At 45.5% G+C, this 11,410-nt stretch overlaps 1 protein-coding gene across 3 annotated transcripts in view; it reads right to left on the bottom strand.

Annotated features, from left to right (window-relative positions):
• Window positions 1-6: 6 nt before the first annotated feature.
• The window catches only part of svp (COUP transcription factor 2), an 81,796-nt gene continuing 70,392 nt past the window's right edge, over window positions 7-11,410 (bottom strand). For 2 of the 3 annotated variants that reach the window (XM_022808280.2, XM_022808281.2), the window contains exons 3-4: window positions 1,413-1,649; window positions 7-880 (exon numbers count right to left, since the gene is read on the bottom strand). In XM_022808280.2, the coding sequence (XP_022664015.1) occupies window positions 843-880; window positions 1,413-1,649 (275 nt within the window). In that variant the 3' untranslated portion in view covers window positions 7-842. Of the gene's footprint in view, window positions 881-1,412; window positions 1,650-11,410 lie in introns of those variants that run through there. The other variant, XR_015328370.1, reaches the window with a different exon arrangement.

Raw genomic sequence — 11,410 nt, 5'->3', positions numbered from 1 at the left:
TATATATATATGTGTATATATATATGTATATATGTATTTAGCAGAACCAGATGCAACACAACTCCGACGAGACTAGTTTGGGTTTGATTTTCCGAATCTGAGCACCATTGCTATGCATTTACATATTGGATGCGGTATGACTTGATTGAGTGGGTTTGGTACGAGCGTCCGCGCAGACTCCCGAGGCGAGCTGAGGCTGGACGAGCCGTGTCATAGCGATACGATTTTTTCTTTGTTAAACGTGTTTGTTTGTAGTTTGTTGGTTCTTCATTGTGTGTATATTGTATGGGTAGTATGTGTTGATCATCATGATCATGACCTTAGCTTTATCTGTAGGTTTCTGTCTTTTCTATAAATCAATAATAGCCAGACGGTAACGGTCCATGATCGCTGGATGATTCAATTCTTGTGTTCGTTTTCGTTGACACGGCTCACTTCGTGACATTGTTGTTGGGGCAACCCTCCTTGCTCGGAATGGTGATTCCTACCGCTGCAACAGCGGCGCTTGATGCCGACATTGTGGAATTCGTCGCGCCGATACACGACGTACCACCGCACGCGGCCGTACTGGAATTTGGTCCGCCGCTATTGCTGGCGACGTTGCTGTCGCCATCCTTCTTGAGGCGTTTCGCCGGCCTCTCAGCCGGACTCGACGAAGGCGGCGGCGGTGGAGGCGATTCGGTGACGCCAGGTCGCCAAATGGGTGCGGGCGATGCCCCGCCCTGCGAGTTACTCCGGGCAGGAGATGACGGCGGTGAAGAAGCGGCTGCGGCAGGAGCCACCGGCGAGGGGAGAGTGCTCAACAGAGCGCTCCACGGGTCCAGGCCTTGCGCCGATGAGGGTCACTGAAGCGACATGTAGGACCAGTTGAAGGAGTTCCCTGTAAACATCCAGAGGAAGAAACGCACCGGTACACGAAACACAGAGACACACACCCACGCACGCACCCAAACGGATACACAAAACAAGCAAAAGGAGGAATTAATACTTCATTATTGGTATTAGCGATGTCAATGGCTTCCACTCTGTGTCTCGTTTCTGTTGCCAAACTGCCCCCACGTGGCCGCAAAACAGCAACTTTACCAGCGAGGCTAAGGGCCAAGGGGCGGAGGACAATGGACTATTATTGTCCTACTTTGTAAAAAAGAAGAACTACTATCGGAGACCAATCAATGCTAGGACGCGCCAGATTACCACGGATAGTGCACAATGCTCTTTTCTACTGTATTCCGCAGTTACAGTAATGATACAATACATCTAGCAATAAAGGGTTGTCGTTATTTCCCTCGAATATCTGTATACATTTTATACTTAGGTAATGTATGTACTAGTTGAGGATTTGATATGCTCAACGCACTAAGACGAAATTAAAAAAAAAAAAAAAAAAAAACAGAAAGAAAGAGGAGCCTTACCCGATAGCAGCATGTCCCTTATCAAGGTCTCAATAGGCGTCTTGCCGACGAGACGTACGAAGAACAGTTGCTCGATCACCTGGGAGCTCACAGTGCGCAGAGATGGCAACCGTAATAGCAATTTGCCAAACCGCGCCGGCTGTTGAGGATACTGCGAACGACAGTATTCCTCTAGGGCGCATTGCGCCTTTTCTTGCAGGCTTTCCACCTGTGTTACATCTGACAGACCGCAAGCATCTGCAATCGAAATTGACAGGTAGACACATTGAGGACTCTATTTCGATCGTTGTAATGTATGTAGATAATCGTACAGATTGCCTGTTATAATTGCTTCAATTTGCTAAATCAGCTGCTCCATTATGAGCTAGTAGAGTATGGGAATCAGTAATTCTGTCTGTCTTCTTCTATTACGGTCATACTAAGCATTGACGAGGTTATAATCTAAGCAAGCGGGATTATTGCCAAATGCACCTTTACTGTTTGCCTGCTGTCATATGGCGTATACATATACACATATATATATATAGGATGTCCCAAAAGATGTACATTATTTAGCACCCTATTCGACTAGGATTCGGCCATTGTTCCTTTTCAGGCTGTAATTAATCGAAGATGATCAATAGTCTAGAACTATCGTTTAAACGAAAAGGAAAATTTCACTTTAAAATGCTATTGAAAGGTAGCAAAAATACAGAGAGTTTCATACATAAATACACCTTACATCCAAAGGCTCACAATTAATCGGACAAAAAATATGTTTAAGGACGTTCATAGATAGGGCTAAGGTAACGTTCGAAGAAAAATCACTGCAAAATTATAAGATTTACTTAAGAATCTATAAGACGTATGCTTGGCGGCGGCAGCAGCGGCAAATCAAGTGGCCATCAAGATGTTATAAATGCAAAAATTTATATGAGTATTTCTAAGAAAAAAAAATCTATTTACATTATGAAATAAAGCTAATTTTTGCAGACATTTCACTCATCTTCACGACGCTCTATCTCAAATCTCAAAGAAGAAGCATTCCGACAGTGTTAACGCGTCTACTAGTGCCGAACGTCAGCTTTGAAACGACAGCAACGCCGACCCGATACGACTCATTCTACTTGAACTATGTAACTTTAAAGCCATCTAGCTAGAAAAACAGTCAGTACTTTTTTGACAGCTCAATATTTCCCCATCGTCGCAGCTGCGGAAGCATGGCCACCGCTACCTACCAGACAAATTGCATTATTATTATAAGCGAAATAGTACTTGATTCCAACATAAGAGCAACGCGATCCTGGATGCTACATGAACCCTGAGCAGAAGAATATAAGCATCCCAGCTAGAAAAAAAAAAAAAAAAAAGAAGAACTGGTTAATAGCTCCTCCGCATCATCTACCGCCTATGAATAAGCTGAGCTTAACAGTACGACGCGCGCTTCGCTGGAACGAAATCATACGTGTCATTGCACTCTTCGGCGGCCGCCGCTGAAGCAGACGTTACCACGGCTACCGCAGTCGAAAACAAAAATTGTAACACACGACTAACAGGGGAAAGGACAATATACGGCACATTGCACGCCAGGCTCCGACGGAGCGGACGAAGGCTGGCGATCATTGTGGATAAATTCAAGAGCGTAACGTAGCATCGGCAGGACAGTTAGAAGCGTTAGACAACGGCAACAATTACAACGGCTACGAAGCCGCCGAACAGAGGCAGAGATGACGATATACATAGACATTGCTGTCAAGCACCAAACTAACAACCTACTAGCCGGTTAAAACAGCAGTCGCATGTTGGCCTGCAGGCGGCTCACCGACCACATGTGGTTAAGAGGCGCTCCTGCTGTTGCTGAGTTTAATTGCGATGGTACCTATAGCCGCTGCTGCAGAATTCATAGCAGCAACAACAGCAGCAGCAGAGACGGCAGGAACGCTGTGCAAATTCGGTTACACAAGGCCCCCTTTCCTTCTCCTTTTGCGTGAAGTCCCCAGACAATGCTCCCAGCACTTGAGGAAATGTGCGCTTTCGGCGCAAACCGCCATCTGCAATAAGGACATGAACTACAGGATGGTCGCCTTGAGAGTCCACAGCTGATACGGGTTGACAGGTATTCTTGTAAAAGCAATTTTCGAATTCTGCTTTCGACGAGCAGCGCATAGGGAGATACGCCCGTAAATCAAAAGCCTCCCCAAAATCAGCCCCCCAAGGCTACACGAAATAGATTACAGTGTTGTATTGGCTATCTGTGCTCTGCCAATTGCCGTCCGAAGATTGGCACACTTAAGCAACGCAGTAGTTCATAGACACCTAGACGACATTGTCTGCTAGGAGAGAAAACAGAATCGCGGGGTTTGCATTCCTTTTCCCCGCGCCCCGACAGGTATTGCTTTGACAATCTCCTTTGCTGTACATTCTCGGCGCTGTCGAGTGCCTCCAACTCGGTACCGGTAACAGAGTCCCCTCCAGCGCCTTTCCCCACCGTACTGACGTAGGGATTGAGTGGAAACGACTGGGCAGGCAATCGTTAGCGTACGCCTGTCGCTTGTTTCCACTACCAGATCGCTGACATCCGTTGGTAATGGCGTTTGCTGACGGCAACGAACTACGTTACCTGTTTCGCAGCTTTTCACATGGCCAACTTATCATCTCCAGAACACACAAATACTAATACTGTTGGCGATACCAGTTAGTGTGGGACGATAATGTAAGTTGATTGAAAGTTTTCTGTTGCTAGTAATGAACGTAAGCGACCCATATGCGTCGATGTTATACAGTGCGCTGGGGAATACATACTATAACGTGCATACATATTAGCTGCATCAGCGTTATGCCGCTTCGATTTTACAGACGCGATAATAGTACTTGTCTATAATTTTATAGGTGCATGCTCCTATTGTAGATTACATTTTCATCCATATGATTTTAGTTGTACGAACGAAGATTTATTTCAAAATTAGCATAGGTATCCGGCACGATTGCCTCGAGGGGCAATCAGTAAGAGTCAAAAGCAATCTGTATGGCCTACTTAATGGAGATAGGTTTGAACAAACTAATAATGAAAGCAGACGCATACTTTTAAGGCAAAGCTGCCGTCCAATTTTGCTTCCAGTCATAATTACTTCAGGTGATAAAAGCATTATAATTGTACTAATATATAATATAATACTAGCTAAAAGTGCAACTAGATCTCGTAAAATAACTACGACAGCTCATCAAATAATAGAATGAAGCACGAATTTCAACGAACTCATAAACGACCAATGGAAATGCCGTGTCCTCAGTCTCGTTCGACTTAAATGACTATTGTATACTTACGGCGGCGCTGTATTACAAGCAAAACAAGCTCGCTTAACAACAGAGACGATGTTTGCGCCCTCTGTGTTAATAACGGCCAGCACGACCGTCGATGCACTCGCGGAAAAAACATAGCAAGTACGTGCAATTCGCGCGATACGCATATCCTTGTTCAGGCAGAGGTGCAATATACGCCGATTTACATACGCATCCACAGAGATACGCATAGAGGCGTTAACAAAGAGAAGAGGCGAAAGAAATCCTAAATAGCGTTTTGTATTGGTATCGAATAGACGCCCAACAGGGCAAGTAAACTGTATAGATTAGCACCAGCGACGGGGCAGCAAAGGCGGCATTCTGCAATGAGCCTGTTGCTTTTGCTGCAGGCGTTTACCAGGGGAACTACTGCCAGCATTACGTCTGAGATAACCATTACTACTTCAGCGACAAGTAGTATTACAGCTGGCCTCAAGGTCTTTCTTCGGTCCATTTGCTCGCTCCCCCTTTCACCCCATCCCCTCGTGCCACCAAACGGTTCTCTTTCAGAAATCCCCCTAATAGCAAACGAGTAAAATTAATAATAGTACTGGTTACGATGATAATACCGTTTAAAGATTTCGTTAAACTTAATTCTGCTTAGCCACCGACGAACAAACGCTGCCATCAATGCCACCCGGCAGAACACGTGGTATATATATATATATATACATTCGAGCACGACGATATATGGATGCAATCTGCTACCGCAGCTACTTCAGCCGCATCTATTGCCTCGAAGGACAGGCGGTGTGTTAACATTGGCGCCAGCCACGTTACAGCAAGTCAACGAAGCGACTCTTCGACGCCTCTTCCCCGCTCCTCTTCCGGACTCTTTGCCCAATATCATAATCGATGGCGTTGATCATGATGATAGCGATCAAGTGAGCACGTTACACGTTCGTTCGTACGTACGCTTTGAGGTTGGCCGACATCGGCCATAGCGCTCACGTCTGCCGCTTTACCACTTTCTTGCTATACCTCTCCTGTGTGTAATAACAATGGAATTAATAATAGACTTGTAGTCATGGGTCACTGCTGTTATTAGCAGTGGAGTTCTGCTACCATAACTGTTATTACTCCACAGAGCAGCAGTGACGGTGACCGGCGCCATGCTTGCCGCGCTCGACACGTCGTTGCTAATTTTTTTGTTTTCGTCTTCGTTCTTCCAGCTACAAGAGCAGCTCGTGCCTCGTCTTCATCAGCGTCTTCACTCAGTTATCCAGTAATATGACATTCACAAATTACCGTTCCAATACAGGATCCCCTTTTTCTGCAGTGATGTCATTTATTAAGCATCGTCGCCTGTCGTCCAGCGCTGTCCAGGCAATGATGATTTTATGTAGCGAGCTATCAAATTAATTGTGTAGCCTTATTATTTTTATTGTTTATTCATCAATTTCTTTTCTGTTCGCCTCCCGGTCTTTGTCATATGTCCTAGTTATCTATGCAAATGTGTCAATGTGTGAGTAAAAATGTGTAAATATATAACGATATGTTTATGTAGACATATCTTTATCTTGCTCTGTGCCACTATGCAGACTTCGACGATGGCGCGAAACGATGCGCTATCGAGATAAAAATATTGTCTCCCGGTTAGAAAAGCACACGTGAACAGGTATATTTATCCGCTATTTGTACGGGCACTGTTGTTATGCTTCTATAGAGATGTTACGAACGCCGGACAGCGCTATCACCAAGAAAATCAAAACATCTTTACTATTGAACGAAATACCGGTAATAATAAGAACTTATTATCTCGAGAATGGAATATGCATATACGAGCCGTGGTAGATTACAATTAGGATCAGTGGCCAATAAAAATTAAAGGAATGATTCGGGCATCGTTATCATCTAATTAATCTCCCGCGTAACCCTTGGAGGGCTTCGGTCAACACCTGAAAAGTGTACCCAGTTTAATTGGAATTATTGGGATGTTGCAGAATGTTGAGAGATAGTAGCGTGTTGTAGTCTTACAAACGACATGACTGAGTTTCAACATTTGTCCGGATACTTTCTCACTGTTCTTTAACACAGATTCGCAGCTATGCACCAGTTGTTACCCCAGCGAACGGACAAAAAATAATTCTTGCTTATGAGTGCTGAATTTAGATAACGGGGCATAAGGCCTTCGACAACTCTAGGCCATACAGGTCATATTAGCGAACACCTAATCTGTCAACATTGGCCATACCAGCCTACTACGTACGATAGATAGATACATGCACAAATAGACAGATGTATATCTTTCACTTTATATATATATATATATGTATATATATTGTTTTTGGTTGGTAGACAGGTAAATAGACCGCATGCAATACTCTTCTTGCGCTCTATATCCATATTTGCCGTCTTGCTGATAGTTTCTCAAGCTCACACGAGTACATCCTATTCGATCCCGACCGACCAATGCGTGTATGTCTCAAGGGTACAGGACAAATATGCTAGCCGGAGGCGGCCCACGAGTACCAACGAAAAGGGTTCTTCCGTTTTTCAGTGGCCTGTCACCATTCACTTGAGACCTAAAGGAGCGAAAGTATTGAATGCGTCCTAGATCCTTCACTGCTGCATCCTCCCAGTCGTGTCAAGCCTTCTTTTTCTATCATTTCTTCGCGCTATGGCGACCCATTTCCAACGCATTTTCGTTCGAGTCGACCAACCACCCCCACAACAGCGGCGGCGAAACCAGTGCAGTCGTAATCCCCATAGGTAAACCCCCCAGAGCAGACAACGGGCAAACTGAGAAAGAGAAAAGGAACCCGCTTACGCTAGGCAACCAATTCGGTCGACTACGACGAATAAGCCCTTCTCCCTCTCTGTCTCTGTTCAGAAGATGATGCAGGATCTTCCTGCAGAGCATTCCACGCTTCTGTTAGCTGGCTAGAGGCTTGTCATCGACATGCAGTCGAAACGTTGCCAAGCTGTTCCTGCTCGTGATGGATAATATGCAGCAAGGTCTTAATAAAAGTAGAAGGTTGCTGCCAATGCATCTTCTCGGATAAACTCTGCCATTTTGTTCACAGCCGACGCTTGAGGCGATACAGCCGACAACGACAATTTTACCCCGACATAAGAAAACGAGGGCAGGTCAGACAAAGGTGTATGGTGCTAGTATCCGATGAGACGAGGGGTTCAAAGGGACGTTTGCCTATAATCGACATCGGTCTGCTATGCGCCAACTCGTCGTCTTGCGCACACAGTGTGCGTACCTTTCGACGCGGCAAGACGCAATCGTAAGCAAAAGGGTAAAGAAAACTGCCGTTTTAACAATGACGCTAGCTGTTCTGACAAGAGCTATCTGCATCGGTCATTGTGCAGCGGCGATCCACGGCGACGTTAATTAACGGTGTTGTCAGAGTTGAACGATGACAGTATGTCGTTGTTATGGCTCTAGCAACAGTAGTATTCAGATTATTCGGTTGTATATACGGATTATTCGGTGCTCTATATGTGCTTGTAGGCCTAAAATGTGTCTGTGCGCGTCGGTGTGTTGTCAGTCATAGAATGAAGTAGTAAAAAAGGCACATGACGATGATTTCTATTTAGCGCCGAATTTTTTTCACGCACTATTGTCGTTACACACTTTTCCATATATTATGGTATTTATGGCACTGCTGCAATCATATGTGCCTTCTTTGATAAAAGGTTTCATTAGTGTCATTCGGTTGCCTATTCAGCAACACTCGATGGTTAAATTATAGTTATTATGAATGTTATTTTCTGTGTTGTCAGTCGTTAAAAACAATGTTTTCTGGTTCAGTCAGCTGTCTCTGACCTGCTCGTCTTCTGTTCGACTCGAGAAACAGATCAGCGTAGGTCCAATCAGAAATGCAGATCTATTAGTGCATAACACAGCATATCGTGGTCCTTCTTTTCGTTAGTGACGAAATAGTGGAGACCGGAAAAAAGCAAAAAGAGACAGATGAAAAGCGAAGAAGAAATTCATGCGTTGAGATGTGGTCCTGTTTTATCCTGTGCTTTGTTAGTAATCAGGCCATCAGGGACTCAACAGTGACGCAGAACTTATGATTCCCGAGCGGACCAGCTCGCTACGGCTAGAAAAAAGGAGTAAGGAAAGCCCTATCCGTTTGTTCACAATAGGAACTGGCTAGGGACTTTTCCTCCTACACACTTCATCCTCTGCATAGAGTCACCGCCGCCGGTGCTGCGCTGCTACAAAGGCTACGGTGGCGACCAAGATTCCATAGCCTTCTTCTCAGTTCTTGTCTGTCTGTGCGTTCCTGCCATGCCTATTAGTAGACAACAAAGTGGTAAGGCAGAAGAAGGTACGCGGAGTCCGGGTGACTCCTGAAGGAGTCCTCATTGAACGAGCCAGGAAAAAAGGTATGAAGGGATGAGAAAACGCCACAGGGAGGTAAAGGCTTCGTCAAGAAAAGAAGCATAGGGGTTCCGTTTGTGGGTAAGCCCCTAATGAGTTCCGTGCACTTTCTGTGTACCCTTGTACCTCTGGGGGTTGGCTGGCCGGCTGACTCGGTGGTTTATTAGAGGGCCGCCGTCACCGTCGCCGGGGCATAAGGCCTTCAACAACTCTAGGCCATACAGGTCATATTAGCGAACACCTAATCTGTCAACATTGGCCATACCAGCCTACTACGTACGATAGATAGATACATGCACAAATAGACAGATGTATATCTTTCACTTTATATATATATATATATATATATATTCATTCGGGTGGCGCACATCGATCAGAGTTGTTGGTCGCCTCAGTAGCAGCAGAAAGCTGTGCAAGGCTATGCTAATACGTGTGTATTATTACATATCGGAAAACGACTACACTGACGAGAGCGACAACGGTGGACTCACGGCTGATGAGGTTTTTGACGAGTATCAACAGCCCCTTCAACAGCAGTACCATCAGCTATAGCCATACGCTCGCTCTGCTTATACCCTGTACGCATTAGTCGCTCCACTCGTCATCGCAACGTTTGCTTGCGCTCTTACTCGAAGCTCGGCGGCTAAGATCAGCTCATTCATCGAGGAAGTGATGAACTCGATGGCTTGATGGCCGGCAATATCTGGCCGACACGAAAGAGACGCCGAGCAACTGAGCGACCGGGCAGGCAATAGTGAAATATCAATATAAAAACCACACCCTCACTTCACAACCACCCTCCAGCGGCACACGCATTCACGCATGCATATCTCCGCATGAATGTCGACCACTTATATAATACCTGTATGAATGTGCATGCAACACCCCGTCTGCGTAGCCCCTTTATGCGAACGTAGCGGTTCGCATAGCATGGCCCTTAACAGCCAACTGCCCAATCAGCCCCTACTAGTCTGTCGCAAAGGTGTCTGAGAAAGACGGGCTGTGGGGAACAGGAAAGGGGGGACAGTACGAACTTACTCATTAAGTGGCGGAACCGGGCGGCCCACGAATGCTCGCTTCTTAGATCTCTCTCTGCGTCTATGTGTATCTATAAGAGTCGATTCCTCTTTCTCCCCGCGCGGGTCGTGGTTGGTTGCGGTTCCGCGCGAGCAGTCGAGCAGGACTGAAAAAAAGGGGCATTCGCATGAAGTTCGTTCACCATTCATATATAGCTCCAGGTGCTGATCGGATCTCGATGAACCCAATCAGGTCCTCCTTTGATCTCAATGATGGTTCGAGTCGGAGGCCGGCAAACCTGGCCGAGGTCGTTGGGACTTCCAACTAGCTCCGGGATGACATAAGCACTTTGCAGAGCTACCTCATCCGCGCTCCATCTAGCCAGCTAGCAGTGTTGTAGCCTGACGATGGACTCTTTTGAATTGCTATAAAAGTCGTCAAGGGAAGGTGTCCCGCTGAGTCGTAGTTGAACCATATCGATATAACATAATGTCATACGATGCATAGACTCTCACAGGTGTGCCAAGTTTTGCAGATGCGGAGGAATCGCATATTAGGTTAGGTGCAGTATTGCCCGACACTTGTTTATTGCACGAAAATTGCGTAAAAATGAATTGACATTGAATCATCATTCTTCGTCAGAGACACGATCAATCATCATTAGTTGAACGCGACTGCTGACTGATCGTTCGGTTCTGCCGAGCAAAAATAAGAAGCTTCATATTATGGTGGGGCAAGCAACCGTGTTAAGACACGTTGAACACAAGAGGTAATCCAAGTCCAAAACACGCTTTGTTTTGTGGCACTAGCTAGGCTAGCCGCGTAAGTAAGTGGTACCAAACTTGAAAGTTCGAATCGTTTCAAGGCGTAAATCGTAAGTCTTAGGATATATCTAAAAGAGAGAGTGCACCCACTCCTTGAAATAGTCGTAGAAACAATTGTCATGTTCGACTGTTAGCAAGTAATAGATTTTGAAGCAAAATAATATAAATATTCGATACGAGAACTGTTTTTTATGCTCATTAAGCACTGAGCTACAAATTGTCTTCGCTGGGGTACAATTAGGCTGTCATGATCCAAACAAACAATGATCGGTACCTCTGCGATATGTCCATGATGGCTACGAGAGAAGGAATAAATAACCTAGCAAGATAATAATAATGCCAGTTCCGCCGCGTTGTTCTTCGTAAAGCAGCATTAGGAACGATAATAGCAACGACATCTTCAGCGGAAACTAAAGCCGACAATGAATCCACAACCGAAGTAAGTCAGGCTCCGGCCCGCGTTGTCGTCGTCGTCGCAAAATGGCCACGGGCATCAC

Source organism: Varroa destructor, unplaced genomic scaffold (assembly GCF_002443255.2).
Source record: "Varroa destructor unplaced genomic scaffold, Vdes_3.0 BEIS01000005.1, whole genome shotgun sequence".
Lineage (NCBI taxonomy): Eukaryota > Metazoa > Arthropoda > Arachnida > Mesostigmata > Varroidae > Varroa > Varroa destructor.
This window is presented reverse-complemented; position numbering and strand designations above follow the sequence as displayed.